The following is a 16727-nucleotide window of genomic DNA, read 5'->3' as shown; positions in this document are numbered from 1 at the left end:
TGCAACGGGGAAAAGGCATGATCAGAAAGTCTTCTCAACAAGCATCTTGGGGTAGGAGAGAGGGAGTGGGGCTTAGTAAATCCTCAGCGTTCTTTGCTGTTGATAATCCTTTCCTTTCCTAAGGGCCCTGACAGAAGTCCTGGTGGTGTAGTGGTTATGTGGTGGGCTGCTAACTGCAAGGTAAGTAGTTCAAAACCACCAGCTGCTCCAAGGGAGAAAGATGAGGCTATCTATGCCCCAAGGGAGAAAGATGAGACAGGGGCAATTGTACCCTGTCCTATAGGGTCACTATGAGTCAGAATTGGCTTGGTGGCAGTGAGTTTTTGTAAGGCGCCCTGGTGGCACAGGGGTTAAGTGTGCAGCTGCTAGATGCGAGGTTGGTGGTTTGAACCCACCCCCGCCTCCTCGAGAGAAAGATGTGTTCATCTGCTTCTGGAAAGGTGACAGCCTAGCAAGCCCCTGTCCTGTAGATTCACTGTGCACTGGAGTCTACTCGTCAGTGCCCAATGTCAATGGCAGTTCCTTTACCGCTCGATCAGATCTCTTGGTCTTTTGTAGAACATCTAATGCCAGCGAACGGAGCAAGTATCTCCTGCTGCTAGTTTTCCTTTAAAGCCCCATTGCATTTGTGTACCTGGTTGTTGTGGGGAGGATATTAACAGATGTCTCTATTTCTCTTACAGCAGAGAGAATGGACTCAAGTCATTCCTTTTGATTTGAGTGTAATTGCCTCCACTCTACAACCATTTGATCTAGCCTTACCAGGGCGATTGTAGTCTTCTTTGCTGTGTAACCATTTGATCTACTTCTTCCTATAGGCTCACCCAGGCGTCTTTTGTCTACAGGCAATGGCTCTGCCTCTCAACGGACATCTTTGATCTGGCTCATCACCCAGTGAGAACCGCGAGGAGGAGGGGCTGATGGTCATTTTCATTAGATTCCCACATTGAGATCAAGGGTCTGACACGGTCGGTCGGACACTAGGCCAGCGCTTGAAACAGGACTGTGGTGAGGATCCGCATGGTCGGTGGGTTGGGGGTCAGAGGACTCTTACCCGGTGAAGCCCGTTTTTGCCGTAGCCTGGGAGGGACGCGGTTTTGGAGGATGGACCATGTGTAGCTGCAAGAAAAGGGAAGAGACCAAAGGTTTGGAAACAGCAGGTCGCTCCTCCGATGGGGATTTGCCCTGAAGAATGCAAGTTCTCACTTGATACGGTAAAGGGTACGGCGCAGGCTCAAGTCTTCCCCACACATCGCCATCTTTGTGCGGTACCTTGAATGGGTGGTGGGTAACATCACTAAGGAGCGGTGGGGACAGAAGGATGGGCACCTTCGGGTAGGTCTGAAGCTTCCTGGAGATTTTGGAAGGATCTAAGTGCTCGGTGTGCTGGATCCTGTGACTCCCCGTGACAAGCCTGGTGTCACGGCAACTGCCTTCGTTTGGCAGAAGAGGAAATGGGGAAAGGGGGTTCCGCCTTTTGCCCAAGGTCATTAATTCTCAGCTTAAGACTATGAACCCAGCCGTTGAACATCAGCCGTGTCAACGATCAACATCTAGTGGCCAGACACGGTTGGACCTCTTGGGAAAAGGTATCACACCTATCAAGTGCCCGGATGCTTCTGAGACAGCTAGACTTTGAAAGGCGGGTAGAGGATGCTTTTCAGAAGCGAAGATGGTGAGATTTCATCTCCCATCCTTTGGACATATTATCAGGAGGGACCAGTCATGGAAAAGGACATCGTGCTTGGTAAAGTACCGGCCCAGTGGAAAAAGACAGATGGCCTGCAAGGAGATAGATGGACATGGTGCCTGCAGCAATGGGCTGACATATAACAGACACCATGAGGATGGCACCAGACCGGGCAGTAGTCCATTCTGTTGGTCTTAGGGTGGTTGTAAGAACCTACTCGATGGCACCACTACCACCATCCCCACTCGGCATCCTTGGGCCTGATAATTAACCTTGTCTCAAGTCTTGCTCCACACCTGTACAGAACAGACTCCCAGAAGGAGCTATACAGATGAACTCTGAAGATTAGCCTACCCAGGAGAAGGAGTTGGGCCTTCTAGGTCAACGCTGTGGGCTCTAAGGGTTCCTGGACTCCTCAAGTCCTACCCTTGCTAGTTATTAGTTGTGTGACATCGAAGATGTTACTTAAACCTCCACTTCCAAAAAAGGAGCTATAGCCTCTTCTTCTGGTATGCTGAAAGATTAAACACTCTTTAGCAGGGGAATCTCCGTGGAGTCAAAAGTTGAAAGGCAACCTTCGGACAGAAAATGATGCTGCGGATCCAGAACATGTGCAAACAGACTGTGTGGGTCAAGAGAGAACTGGCTTATGACCAATATAAGCAGGGCGAGATACACTGATGGGTTGTTTCCACCTGGGAGGGGGTCCATAATCTCCCCCCACTAAGGGTCAAGAACACCTCCAGCAGTCCTCAGAGGCGGCACTGAACCCACCAATGAGAGGTCGCTGTGCTTAGAAAATGTCTCCCAGATGCTCTCTCTGCTCAGAATAGCGCCCCGTTCTTTGATGGCTTACCTTGGAGATACTTGCCCCCCCCCCCACGTCCCCCGTGATCAAAAATGTTGGTACTAGGGTTCCTCATCTGGCATCAAGTTTGGTATTGGTTTTTGCAGCACCCCCACCCCACCCCCTGCCCAAAGGGTGGCATTGCCCACTTTGAGAAACGCTGCACTAGGAGCTCACGCTGCCACGTGGTGGGGACAGGCTTCTCCTGGTTGCTGGGATCTGTGGAGACTCCCTGTTTCCAGCACAAGGAAATGTGCAGGTAAGGAAAACTCTCAGCCAACTTACAAGCTACCTGGATAGGAAATAGACCCTTCCCAGGCCCCCTGCCCCAACACGTGTCCTGTGGTTGCCAGCAGAAGCGGTCCTGCCTCCTCAGGGGAGGGCAACCGGGCTCCTTGCACGTGGGAGGCAGTTCTGGGAGGGGAGGGCGGCAGGTCTGCAGCTCACCTGAGTGGATGGGTGAGTCATAGCGGCTAGCCAGCGTGGCTGCTCTTTCTCGGTTCTCTCTCTCCCGTTCCATCTCTTCTTTCAGGATCAGCTGCCCCAGGCCCGAATTGAGCTAGGTGAGGGGGGCAGGGGGGGTGGGGAGAGGGAGGAGATAGAAAGCCTACAATGACTTTCCTGGAGGGGCAGCTGCCTTTTCAGAAGACCTTGCCCCAAGTTCCTAGGCCCGGAGGCCTGTGGGCCCCATGGCCTGACGTTTCCTCAGGAGGCAGGTTCGATTTTAGCCTCCAAGCCCCATGAACTGGCTGCATTTCAAAACTCTCTATCCCTAAGCCAGGCTGTCAGAAGAATAGTCTCCCTCCGTTTCCCAGCCCTAAGCCCAGCCGTGTGTGTGTGTGTGTGTGTGTGTGTGTGTGTGTGTGTTTGATATAGGCAGGGGAGGCTGGGGGTGGGAGCTTTGAGAGGATATGCCTTCATTGGTTTAAAACATGGAGAGTCCTGCGTGCTCACCGTTCAGATCTGGGGGACTACAAAAGAAGAGAGCCTACCTTCTGGGTTTCTGCGCGCGTTCGACGCGGCACAGGGGTCCTGCCATAAACACACTAAACCCCCGTTTCGGATAACTGAGGCTATGTGCACGTCACCACCTAACTAAGCATCTGGGGAAGACATCCTCCCAGGGTGTGGAGGGAGTTTACAGCGGCCTGGACCCTCCACTCCAGGAGCTAACTGGCCTCCTCGTCCAGGTCTTCTGTCAGCCCATGCTAGAGATGGGAGGGCATGAAGAGGGCTTCTCGGATGAAGTCATTTTTCCCCCGGCTCAGGACACCCACGGCTCTCCCAACCCCAAAGCCAAGCCAAGCTCACTGCCATCGAGTCAGTGCCAACTCCTAGTGACCCTACAGGACAGGGCAGAAGTGGCCCTGTCAGACTCTTTACTAGGGTTGAAAGCCCTATCTCCTACCGAGCGGTTGATGGGTTTGAACTGCTGACCTTGCCGTTAGGAGCCAAACACTAAGCCGCTAGTTCAGTGGTTCTCAACCTTCCCAATGCCTCCACCCTTTCATACAGTTCCTCATGTGGGGGTGACCCCCCAATCATAACATTATTTTTGTTGCTACTTCATCACTGTCATTTGCTACTGTTATGAATCGGGCGACCCCTGTGAAAGAGTCATCGGACCCCCAAAAGGGTTGTGACCCACAGGCTGAGAACCGCTGTGCTAGGGCTTGTTCTTAACCCCTGGGAACAAAAACCGCCCTCTCCCATCCCAAAACACCTCACTGTCAATGAGTCGATTGGAACTCTTCCTCACTCGCTAGGAGAAAGTAGAATTGCTCCTTTGGGTTTGATGGGCTGTACATATTCATGGGAACAGAAAGCCTCATTTTCTCTCCCACCCTCAGAGAGGCTGGTGGCTCGCATCCCGGTGCATGACCACTGGGCCACCAGGGCTCCTGACCCCTAGGAAAGACTAGGGGAAATGCTGAGCCCCAAGGGGCTGCCTGCAGCAGGTTGGAACTCCGGGGGAGGGAGAGGAACATGCACCATCGTGGTTCCACCTGGTCCTCAAGCACCCTTTCAGTGTGTGCACCCCCAGCACCACTTTTCACATAACTAAGGCTATGCGCCCCTCTGCCTTCTTCTCCAACCCCCAAGGGTCTATGTCCCCTTCAGTCTTTAGCCTCACGGTGGCTTCTCTGGGACCCTTTGCGTCTGGTCCCATTGTGGTTAGCCGGCACCCACGCTGTCACCTGTGGGGCAGCAAGGGCCTGGAGGATTGGGGCTCCCTCTTACTCATCTTGGGGACTTGCACACAGCAGTCATTCAGCAAACAACACAGCCTGGGGGTGCTGGTGACAGCCACCAGCTTAGCGTGAGCACAGACCTTCATCAACTGCTCTTCTTGAAGCTGCCGGCGTCTCAGGAGCTCTTCCTCGTCTTCCTCTCGGCCACTAGATCTGCGTCTCGCGTCGGTTCCTATGTCCACAGCAAAGAGGGCGTCTCACACCGGCCCTTCCATGCGGGAATCGTAAAGGACGTGGACCAGGCCAACCGGGGCCCACTTTGTTAGGGCTGGCAGAGGCAGCGGCTCTCCTGACATTTTAAGGCAGACGACAAGAGGGTGGGGGCGGGGGGCTCTCCTCCTGCTGGATGTTTGCTGGAGAGCGTGACCAGCCAGTTCTAGGTATGAGGCTAGCTAGGAGGGTCGGGCTGTGAGACGGGCCACCCCCTTGGAAGCTGGGTGGCTTTTCTGATGGGCAGGGTCTAAGTCGTCAGAGGAACCACTGGCCAGAGCTCCAGAAGGGAGACCGACAGAGTAGTTTAGGTCCCCGGGCTGCACATCCAACCGCAGGACAGCCAGATTCATCTGCAGACCACCGCCAAGCCGCTGCTCTCTGCCCTGCGAGAGGGTCACAAAGCCTTGCTGTTTGGGGCTATTTTGCTCTTTCTGACTCTCGGGGGGCTAGTCACGAGACCCTCATCTTGTTGGTTACCCTGACGGTGGCCGTGAGCAAGCATATCTTTGGCGTGCCTCTAGAAGGATGCATCTCTAACGTTTCCTTTTTCTGAATCCCTGGGGGGGTGGGGGGGCGGGATGGTCACGAAGGAATTGTACACTGAGGGATTTAACAGCGGTTAACAGTTTTGAAGTGTTCTGGAAAAGGGGAGAGGGGCAGGGGAATGAAGAAATCTTTCTGATCGCCTCCCCCCCTCGCCCAACTCCTCCTCACATTGCTTGGGTTAAGCTGGCTCTGTGAGGAAAAAGGAAGGCTGGCTGATCTCATTAACATAAATGTCAACCCAATGGTATTCACTGTTATCATTTAGGTTCACGGGCCCCACCTTCTCAGGGCACACCCAGAGAGCTTTCAAAAAATGTCCCATTTGCCCTCCCTCATCTGCCTGGTTGGTTCTCCATCTGCCATGTTCGCCTGCCTCGTTTTCACTGAGCAGTGTGACCAAATTGGGACCCTCTGGGCCCGAAGACCTTCCTCAAAGGCAAGGATTGGTGGGGCAGAGCTCACCACGGGCTCCCTTCTGAAAGCCATAAACGTCAACCTGAGTGCCCTCTCCGTAGCCTGCACAAACACCCGCCCGCAGGCACAACTTTGCAAGGATGAGCTAAGTCTCAAGTCAGCGTGAGCTAGAGCCTGCCTGTCAACCATGAACATGAACAGAGGGGGTGGTTTACCTTCCTTGCGTGTCTACAAATGTCAGTTGCCTCTGAAACTCTTGTGCTGCTTATAAAGTGACCCTGAGAATAACGTGTGTGTGTGTGTGTGTGTGTGTGTGTGTGTTCATTTGGAAAATTGAAGGTCTTTTAGGTTGCCCACAAAGATGTGACGAGACAGCCTTCTCTGTAAGGCTGACTCAACGGTGACATTTGTCAATACCTCTTCTTTTTTTTTAGGCCAAGTGATGTCCTATGGACAAGACCGCGGAGAGGACACAGACATAGTTTTAAAGCACAGATCGGTGATGCCAAGCAAACAATGAGACAGCTCAAGGGTGACACAGGAGCACAGAACTCATGGAAAGGATGGATGTGAAAACCAGGTGACTTCCCCGAGTCCTGCGTCAGCGGACGTGCAGCTTGGCGCCAGCCCGCCCCAGCAGCCCAGCTCGTGATCGCTGAAGAAAGGGGGAAGCGGCTCCACATTCAGACTGGTTGTTAAGAGAAACAAACGTAGCTGAAACCCCAAAGGAGCCCGAAGTAAGCTTAACCGCAAGCAGCCCGCTTGCAAGGGCACGCACAGTGGACCTCGTGAGCCGGAGCCCTGCTCTGGCTGAGGCTTTCACCCAAATGTGCGAGTGCGAGTGCAAGTTCGAGTGAGTTAGTGGGTCTGCACCCTGACGTCGGGAGGGACCCCTGCAAAGCCGTGCGTGAGGCATTGGATCTGTGTCTCAGGGGTGGGGGTGGGGGGTGCTAGAGAAAGGCCTGGGTGGTTGGGTCTTGGCAACAGTTAAGCATTCTGCACCCAAATCAGTATCACATTGGGCTGTGTCCCCACCACTACGCTACCTCTCCACTCTTAGCACAGGGCCCACTTTCTTGCATCTATACTTTTGAAAGCGCTACTTGGAGGGAGACACGCCACACCCCACCCCAGAAATCTGTCTGTTTTGACTTAGCTCCAATGATTGCATACCTACGGCGGCAAGTGAGGGGGGACCAGGCCAGTGGTCCGTCTCAATCTTTGGAATTTCGTTGGGGTCTGGAGCCTGGGCTGCTGGGAACTTGGAAAACTTGATGATGTCTTCTGAAGACTTGCTCTGGGCTGCCAGGGCAGCTGCATCTAGGCGGGAATCGGGGGAGCTCAGTGCAGGCCTGTAAGGCAAACGTGGGCCAGCCCCACCTCGCTGGGTGGCTGCGGCTCTTCTCTGGCAGCGTTCTCAATCCTGGACGGCTCTGTGGGCCACCATTACCCATGGCCCAGTTGTTCAGTGGCCCTAATGATGGCTGGGTCCCTTACTTGTAGGCAGCAGCAAAGGCCCATGTTCACACCTGTTCTAGATTGGAAAACGCTTGCTCCCTGGCTCTGGTGCCCAAATCTAGCAAGGTGAGATTGCTCAAACTCACTGCCATGAAATAAAATGCCACAGTCCCTTCCTCAGTTGTCTTGGCTGCCTTTAAACGAATGGTTCAGGAGCCACACATGACAGGTGCCTCACTGTCTTAGGTGGGTGCGGTTATGGGACAATGTCACGTTACAGAAAGTTCCGCTGGCTAAGTAGTCTTCCAGAGAAATGAGACGCTAGAATTTAGCATTTAGAACAGTGGTTCTCAACCTGTGGGTCGCGACCCCTTTGGGGTGGTCTAATGACCCTTTCACAGGGGTCCCTAAGACCATCGGAAAACACATTATGATTTACATTATGATTCATAACAGTAGCAAAATGACAGTTATGAAGTAGCAATGAAATAATTTTATGGTTGGGGGTCGCTACAACATAAGGAACTGTATTAAAGGGTTGTGGTATTAGGAAGGTCGAGAACCACTGATTTAGAATAACAAGGGCTAACTTAAATGCGTTCATTATTAGAGGGCTGGCTGGCCTTACAGCCGTGGGTCAGAAGCCACCAATCTAGTGGCCCTGTTCCTTCTGGCGTTCAGATGCCCTTGCGTCTTTGGAGGGCTGGGGATGGGAAAACACGTCAACTTGCAGGGATTTACTCTAGCCCTGTGACCGACTATTCTGCTCAAGGATCTGCACAGAAAACTGAACCACCCACTGGAAACCAGTAGGAGCCGGCTGTGAGCCGTTGCTGGCTACCAGAGTCCTTAAGGGCTATACCTTGAGTGGGGGGAGGGAGGTCATCTCACTGGCTTGGAACCCAGATCTGACCACAGAAAACCAAACAGGCGCTAACACCAGACAGGCGCCATGTCTCCCCCCTCCCCCTCCAGTGGGTGGGTTCTGGCTGCAAACCTCTCTGTTAGCTTCCTGGTCCTTACCCACTGAGCTCATCCTGACCCACAGCAGGTTACATGATCAGTTCCTGATTTCCCATGGGCTCGGCAAAGGGGACTCACATGCTAACCAAACATGTAACACTGTTCCCTGGGGGCTCAGACATTTCCACAGTTCCTTTTTTTTAAAATTCTGGAAACAACTTTCTGATGCTTTAGCTGTAACTCGGACTTCCTGTCAGTGGTTGCCAGGGCCTCTGTCAACTCCCCTGAATTGTTCCAGGTTAAGCCTCGGGCGGGTCCAGCGCAGGACCTCTGGAAACTTTAATCTCCAGAGAAAATGCACCCGTCCGGAAGAGAACGCATGCTCCGTGTCAGCTTCTTACAGAAGGAGAAGTTCCGCAGTTGTGAAAACGTGAGGCTTCATTTAAATCTAGCATTTCCCGAATGCACCTGAGCACAGATACGTAGATCTATCTTTTTCATCTTTAAGAAAAGCATTCGATTTCTGGTGCATGAAATGGAATTCTTCTGCAGAACATCTTTCAGGGAAGCATGACTTCATTCTGTTCTAACAGGCCCAGAGTAAGGACACAATGATGCACTTCACAAACCACTGCCCAATAAGCCCCGCAAGTAGAAAACCTAATGTCCTCCATCCTTCTGAAATCTCAATGACCTCACCTTTCTCATTTTTAAATTGTTTGGGGGGGGGGGGTGCAGAAAGATAGAGCCTAAAGATTTTTTCATTAAAAAAAAAAAGAGTCTTTAAACTGATAAACCAAAAACTCTGGGAAATGTATCCTTAAATTAAAAGAAAGAAAAGCAAGATTTCCAACAATACTTACGCATTAGAATTGGTGAAGTCAGTAGTTAGTTAGACATTTACGTGTTAATGAGTGGGTGGGGAGACATTAAACCATAAAAAAAAATAAATAAGAAGAATGTTAACAAACTTAATGAGCAAGCATATGGTGCAATAAAACTTAAAAAAAAGGGGGGGAAAAGATAGTTCTAGAACCATGACAGTACACACCTTTCTCGATTTCTCCCTTGAATTTTGGCCTAAAATGTTTTTCCTTGAATAGTCTCCCCTTGATTTACTTTTTATGTCCTTAAGGACTAATTAACATCAACTGGGCTCCAGAGCAGCCTTCAAGTTTCCAGGTACGATTTGTGCATTGTTTTCTGTGACCCCCACCCCCAGTGAAGAAGGCTCAGTTTTTGCTCTCTGTCAATTGAATGAGGCTCTGTGGGGCAGACTGAACCCCTGGGGAGACCCAGTGCTGCTGCAGAAAATGTGATTTACAGAAGGAGATGCCACTGGCTTCAAATTTCTGCATTCAAAGAGAAAGAAGGTACAAATCGGTATAACGTCTGGTTTTCACAGGCAGAGTGTGCCTGTCTGTAATGTCACAGAGCCATGGTGGCAAAGAGCTGTGACCTGGGCCAGGACTCCTAACCACTCCCATGCAGGATGCAGAAGGCTCCAAGCCGCAAAGGGAAAATGGGCAGTCAGATGGCCAACTTTTACGGAGCTAGTCGCCAGAGAAAGTTTCTAGGGCCCTGGATTCTGCTGGTTTTAGCTGGTGAGACTAACTGTACCTTCTTCACCATGGTGACGGAGCCTGGCAGGCTAGTTCATGGCAAAAACAACAACGAAAAAAGCCTTGTTAGGATGGTTGCAATGTGTTAGGGGAGCAGCACCTCTCTTTTTCTGCGAAAATAATGACCCGTGGCCCCAGGAGCTCAGAAGTGGGCAAGAAGTCACCCACCTAAGTGACCTGTCTGTGTTCCATCCAGAAAAGTCAGTTTTCCGACACTTGCACTGTCACCAAATACCAAACCCACGGCTGCAGCCTTGAGTCGATGCCACTCCTCGGGACCCCACCCCGCAGGGCAGAGTAGAACTGCTTGCTCTGGGGTTTCCAAGGCGTGAACCTCTACAGGAGCAGCCCCATCCATGGCCCTCCTTCAGAGTGGCTGGTGCTGTCCACCTGCTGACCTTTAATGGTTAGCAGCTGAGCACTTAACCGCAGTGCACCCGGCGCCAATAAAAGCAAGCATCCAGCTCCCCTGCTGGTTTCCCAAAAGTGGTGGTAGTAGGGGCTGGGGTGGAGTTGGGGGTGGGGTTGGGGGATGGGGGTAGGGGTGGGGGCGAGGTCAAGCCTTTCAGAGGCCAGCAAAGAGGAGGCGGTCAGAGGTCTGGGCTAGGGGAATCTTGGGGTGGAGGGGGGTGGGTTTTACCATGCTGTTTGTAGATGGGTGGCTTTCGGTAAATGTTGATCCCTTGATCTGTGGAAATGAAAAGCAAAGGTGTGTGGTTATGAGAACCAGTTCAGCTGTGGGGAGGGGACAGCAAAGACACCCCAAACAAAGACAGACATGACAGATCCACCAAGGGCCGAACCCGACGGCAGGCAGGCCCTTGGACAGAAATCACCCAGAAGGAAACGTTTGTATTACAAAGCTCGAGCTTTTCGGAAGGAAAAAAAAAATGTTACTGATACGAGCAGATTACCGCAGACACGTGAGATGGAAGCCTTTGTAATACATCTTGGCATCCAGAGAGATGCCACTGACCCTGGGCCATTGACTCAGAGACACACTTCCTTCCCAGGAAGGAATGCAAGCACGACAGGATTCCGATGGCCAGGAAGGCATGGTCAGTGGGGGGACAAAGCCCCAAAGCACTACTGTCTAGAAATTGAGCCCTTGGTAGCTAACTGCCAGGGCTTCAATCTATTTCGCAATTCATGGGGCGGGGTGGGGGGAGGGGTGGAAAGCACTGTAGTAAAATGGAGAGTGCGGGTTTTTTTTTTTAAACACAGAAACACTTGTTTTTTCATGCGCAGGCTAGCCCAATACGCAGGCGAGATGCCCCCCAAAATCCTAATTTGTGCAGGCCAAATTAAGAGAAAAAAAAAAAGTAGACTAGAAAGAAAACGAGATGCTAAATCAGATTCACAGACTCCTCCTCAACCCAATTGGACTATGTCCCCGTGTATTTCAAAGACTCAGGGCACTTCAAGAGGCTCTGGCCCGCCATGAGGAGACCATGTACAATGGGGACTGTAGGTCGGTGTATCGGGGAAGGTAGGAAACAAAACAAAACCACCCCACAAATACAAAACAGTGGTTTTTGCAAGGTTCAATGAAACCTTTGTTGTTGTTTTAAAAGTAGTAAGGCAGTTCCAAAGCAGAGGAAACTCATTGAGCTTCCCTCGGCTTCTATAGATTACGTTAAGAACGCAAAAAAATAAAGAAAAGGAAGGTAAAACCCCACTGATTGCAAACATGTATCCTGACACGAACATAATGGGCGATTGATTGTACCATGTTCAGAAGCTCAAAGATGCCAAACAATGTGTTTCTAACAGGAAAACAGGATCGTGACCCCCCCAGGGGGCTTTCTCAGTTTTCACACATGGAGCGGACGGGAGACATTAAGGCATCGGATGGGGTTTGGGTTTTTTTCCAGTTCCCCAGTGAGAAAGTGCAGTTGCCATGGGGACAGCAAATGCTCGCAACTATGTGGCTACAGTTGTGAAGCTTGCGACATGGAGCCTAAATTGCAAGATACCTTTGGGGGCCAGGCAGGTGGTGAATCAGAGGCACACTGCAGGAGGACTGGCCCAACTGACCCACCGCTGCTACATCTCTCTGGGAGCAGGCATCCCAGGAGAGAAGCCCAGGCCACACTGTGGTCCGAGCTTCACAGAGAGAAGACCAGAGCAGAAAGCCAGTGTGGCACCACCATGGGGCACACCACCATGGGGCCTGAGACAGCATGAGAGTGTCGAATGAAAAATTCAGGATACACAGGACAACTCAACCCCCTTTCTTTTGCTTCCTGCCTCCCAACCCCCGCCTCACACCCTCTTCCCCAAGTGAACACGAGAAAGTTTAAATTTTCCATGTGATCCTGGCTTTTCACAGACAAACTCTTTGGAAAGGCCCCTCCGGGTCAGATCCTGCAATTTAGGGTTTGTCAACAAGGTGCACCCCGACCCGGAAGAGCATGAGAGATGGAGACGAGACAGGGTGACAACGGCTACATTCTACACTGTGACAGGACACCAAGACACAGCCCATGTCAGCTCCTACCTGGAACATGGAAATGTTTAGGGGCCTGAGCGAAAGTTGGCGTTAGAGGGCGACTGTCTGGCCGGTAAGGGAGAGGGGAGTTCCGGCCGCTGGGCGGCTCATTGCCTCCAAGGAGAAGAATGGAGAAAACAAAATGAGAGGGGGGAGCAAGACAGGGGGGGTAGGCAAGCACAGTCAGAACCCCAAACCACACGTCAGAGGAGGAGGAGGAGCCTGGCCGGCAAGGAGAATCCAGAGAAACAAACAAACATTCCATTCATCCCGTTGGCTCACAGAGGTGACAGGGGGGTGAGTTTCCCAGAGAGACTGGCGGTCAGGTGGAACCAGGTTAGAAGCAGGAGCGGGTCAGATAGGACATTCCAACGGCATGCAGTTGGGGCTGTGTGCTAGCAGCAAACCAATCTGATGGGAAGCATCCTAAGAGGCACGGAAAGTCCCCTGCTAATGCTTCAGGATCGTCTGTCAAAGGGTTAAGTCACTGCAAGCAAAGGGGTGGGCTAGGCAAACCCAATACAATCCCTATGGTGGTGGCAGGCAGCTGGATGGCACTTCTGAGGAAGGAAGGCTAAATCCAGGAGCCTGGGGCTTAGCGGGGGGCGGGGGGGGCACCCAGTCCTTGCCCCAGTAATACAAAACGGCGTTGGTGCAGTGTGTTTCTGATTTCCTTACTTTGAAATACATAGGGCTGAACCACTTCGGTGTCTCTCCATTGCACTCTTAGAAATGAAGTCCCACCAGGCCCCAACACAGCTCCGTCAAGGACACTCCCTGCACAGCCAGCAGGGCCGGGCACTGAACTGCTGTGGAGGGCAAGCGGATGAATGGGACCCCCTGCTTGCTCTCAAGGGGCACAGAGTCCACCTAAGGAGACCGACGGTAGGAAATCAACTAGCCTAAGGTGATCAGATTTAAAGCGGGACACCGTTGACGGGGGGAGGGTGGGTGTCTTGATGAAAAGTTTGGTCTATATGGACCAAATAGACCGTTCCCTAGCGTGTCGTGCATTCTTTCCAAAATTCAGGACTTTTTAAAAATGCCAAAAATCAGGGCTGTCCCACCAAAAGCTGGACATCTGGTCCCCTTAAAGCCTGCAGTGTGACTGGTTACGCAGAGGTACGCGAAGCACGTTGTGCAGTTTGGAGGACAGAGCAATTCATTCTGCAGGAGGGCCCCGAGGAGGCGGAGTCTTGCGTCGAGCACGAAAGAACACAGAGCAATTCATTCTGCAGGAGAGCTCCGAGGAGGCGGAGTCTTGCGTCGAGCACGAAGGAACATGCTTGCCAGGTCAGTGGGTGGGCAGAGCGGTGGTGGAAGGCGGTATTTCGCAGGGCTGGAGAATCGCGAGGGAGTCCTAGCAGTGCAGTGGGTTAAACACTGGACTGCTAAGCACCAGATTGGCAGTTCAAACCCACCACCTGCTCCTGAAGAGAAAGAGGAGGCGGACTGCTCCTGTAAAGACGTGCAGTTTCACAAACCCTACGGAGCAGTTCTATTCTGTGCTCTGGGCTGTCTGGGAGCCAGACGGGGTCAGTGGCAGTGGGTTTGGACTTGGTCTGGAGAATCATTAGAAACGAGGGATGGCAGGGCCTTGATGTACAGCTGGATGGGCCGCTGTGGATGGACTATACTACGTGGTGCGTGGAGAAGATAATGGGGAGGAGGCTGACCAGGAGAGCTGGGGCTTGACAACAAAAGCCCTCAGAGCCACCACAGCCACCAGCACCCTGTCCCCAGCAGAACTGCAGGGACAGCCCGGACCTTCTGCACAACTCAACAAGATCAGCTCCCACCCCAAATGTCCTCCTGCCTCACGTCTGAGCAGACAGCTAGTCTCAGGAAAACACAGGGATTTCAATTCCCGGCCACCCTACGGGGCAGACTAGAACTACCCCATGTGTGTTTCCAGGGCTGTGAATCCTTAGGGGTACAGAGAGCCTCATCTTTCTCCCTGGGAGCTGTGGGTAAATTCAAACTGCTGGCCTTGTGGGTATAGTAACAGACTAATTCATAAGCCACTATGCCACCAGGGATTCTCAGATAGCGATGCCTTCTGAAAGCTGTGACGTCCTGCTTCAAACTGTGGATTTAAAAAAGAGCTCTCAGTTTTAATCCCTCTTCTAAAGACGAATACTTAGCTTATGGCAGACAAAATCTGCATATAAAACACAGGTAGAGGCAAGCAAGGGAAGGAAGATGGCTTACAGAAGGAGGTTGCGTTCTATTCTTTGCTGCGCTGCCTGGACTCGGCACAGGGCCTGGATGAGAAGGCGTGTTTAATAAACGGTGGTGAGTGCTGGACTGAAACAAGTCAACCAATGAGGCGTCCAGAGATTCCCCGGTCCAGTTCGGCCAGCAGCACCACAGGCACGGAATCGCCTGTCTCAGATCCGGAGTGACAGAAGCCAGGTGCCAGTCCGTATGATGGAATCACAATAGAGCCCCTACTTCATAATTTCCCCATTTGAGTCATGTGGTCCTCAATGGTTCTGGTTAACTCTCTCACTGACGGAGAAATTCTTGACCTGTAGGCACCACTCCCGGTCACACGAGAAAACTAAAAACCTAAGTCGTTCTTGCGGGCTACTCTCAAAAGATCCAGGGGGCCTGTGCCGGCTTCCTTCATGTTAGGATGCCTGGTGACGATGCTTCCAAGAATTCGTTGAAAGAAGAGCCCTTGGACATCCTTAAAAGCTTCTTTCCCTTTTCTAACTAAAACCCACTGCTACGGAACCACCGACCCACAGTGGCCCCTGTGTACAGCGTTTCAGAGACTACACATCTTCATGGGCGCTCCTAGCCTCATCTTTGTCCCAAGGAGCAGCTGGTGGGTTTGAACTGCTGACCTTCCAGTTAGCAGTCCAACGCCTGACCCACAGTAAGTGGAAAACAAAACAAAAAAAAACCCCTTCAACTCCAGTCTGCTAGAAAATCATGGGTGAAGATCTGAAAGGGTTCTTTGGGAGTGTGTGCGTGCACGCACACATGGAGCCAACTACGCAAAGGAATCTACGGGGTATTGATGAAATAGCATGCAGAGACGCTACCACCAACCCCATCACCATCATCTATAAGCTCCGAGTAAGCCACTGTTTAAAAATCATATAACAGCATATATGGCATGTCATAGTATATATACACATCCCATATACAGTCATTTTGTTCTTTTAAGTTAGTCCTCAAATTGGGCCAAGGTAAGGTGTTAGGGATCTCTGTTTTCATGGCAACAACCTGCCGGTCTATGCATCTTTACATTTCTATTTCTATATCTTTTCTTTTTTTTTTACATTTCTATTTCTTTGTCTCCACTCTTAACCCCTTCCCTATCAATCTGATAAGATTCTTACTTTTATTTAATTTCTGAGCGATCACTCACGTGCTGTCACGGGGTCTTCAGGTGCTTTGTCCTCAATCTCCTTCTGTTTGAGCCTAAGAGACTCATCCTAAGACAGCAGTGTGGAAGAGGAGGAGCACACAGCTGTGTGGGGACCTGCTGAGCCTGCTGGGCCCCAAGTCTTCACATTCCCATACCTAAATGAAGATCTCCGGGGGACCTTGATATTGGCAACATTGACAATTTGTGACAGTTTCAAGATGGGCAGTTTCTTGTCTAAAACTTCCATCGGAGTTATGATTTCCTTTAAACAAACAAAGCCTCGCTCTCAATGAGTCGATTCTGACTCACAGCGACTTATGGGCCAGTTCCTTTGAGTTTCTGAGGCTGTAAATCTTTACAGGAGCAGAGAGCCTCATCTTTCTCCTATGGAGTGGCTGGTGGGCTTGAACTGCTGTCCTGGTGGTTAGCCACCCCAAGGCATAATCCATGACACCACCAGGGTTTCTTATAGCAAATATGTATTTGCCTCATAGTATTCTCTCTGTGGCAGAGGAGGGCAAGATTTCACTCAGAGAGACTTAAATGCGTGGCCCTTCTGCTCACAAGTCTAACGGAAGCTTCACGGACACAGAATGCAATGTCGAACAGTATTTCAAACGGGAAGGAAGAGAAATTCGGTCCACACTGCACAAAGTCCAAAAGCAAAGGGAAACCATTTTTCAACTCTGTAGGCATGCTCTTGGCCAAACGGTCCAACAAGGACATTCTGGCACAGAACAGAGGGCAGAAAGACACGGGATGCAATGTCGAACAGTATTTCAAATGGGAAGGAAGAGAAATTCGGTCCACACTGCACAAAGTCCAAAAGCAAAGGGAAACCATTTTTCA

At 51.4% G+C, this 16727-nt stretch overlaps 1 protein-coding gene across 8 annotated transcripts in view; it reads right to left on the bottom strand.

The window, feature by feature from the left end:
- LOC101654698 (actin-binding LIM protein 1) overlaps positions 1-16727 on the bottom strand; it is a 93632-nt gene that overhangs the window by 10243 nt on the left and 66662 nt on the right. For 3 of the 8 annotated variants that reach the window (XM_045291239.1, XM_045291238.1, XM_030885976.2), the window contains 6 exons: positions 12506-12610; positions 10646-10693; positions 7136-7282; positions 4870-4961; positions 2985-3096; positions 1055-1119 (listed from right to left, as the gene is read on the bottom strand). In XM_045291239.1, coding sequence (XP_045147174.1) covers positions 1055-1119; positions 2985-3096; positions 4870-4961; positions 7136-7282; positions 10646-10693; positions 12506-12610 — 569 coding nt within the window. The remainder of the gene's footprint in view (positions 1-1054; positions 1120-2984; positions 3097-4869; positions 4962-7135; positions 7283-10645; positions 10694-12505; positions 12611-16727) is intronic. The other 5 variants (XM_030885977.2, XM_030885980.2, XM_030885985.2 and 2 more) reach the window with 4 other exon arrangements.

Source organism: Echinops telfairi, unplaced genomic scaffold (genome assembly GCF_000313985.2).
Source record: "Echinops telfairi isolate 266 unplaced genomic scaffold, ASM31398v2 ScPeMD7_70;HRSCAF=299, whole genome shotgun sequence".
Classification (NCBI taxonomy): domain Eukaryota; kingdom Metazoa; phylum Chordata; class Mammalia; order Afrosoricida; family Tenrecidae; genus Echinops; species Echinops telfairi.
This window is presented reverse-complemented; position numbering and strand designations above follow the sequence as displayed.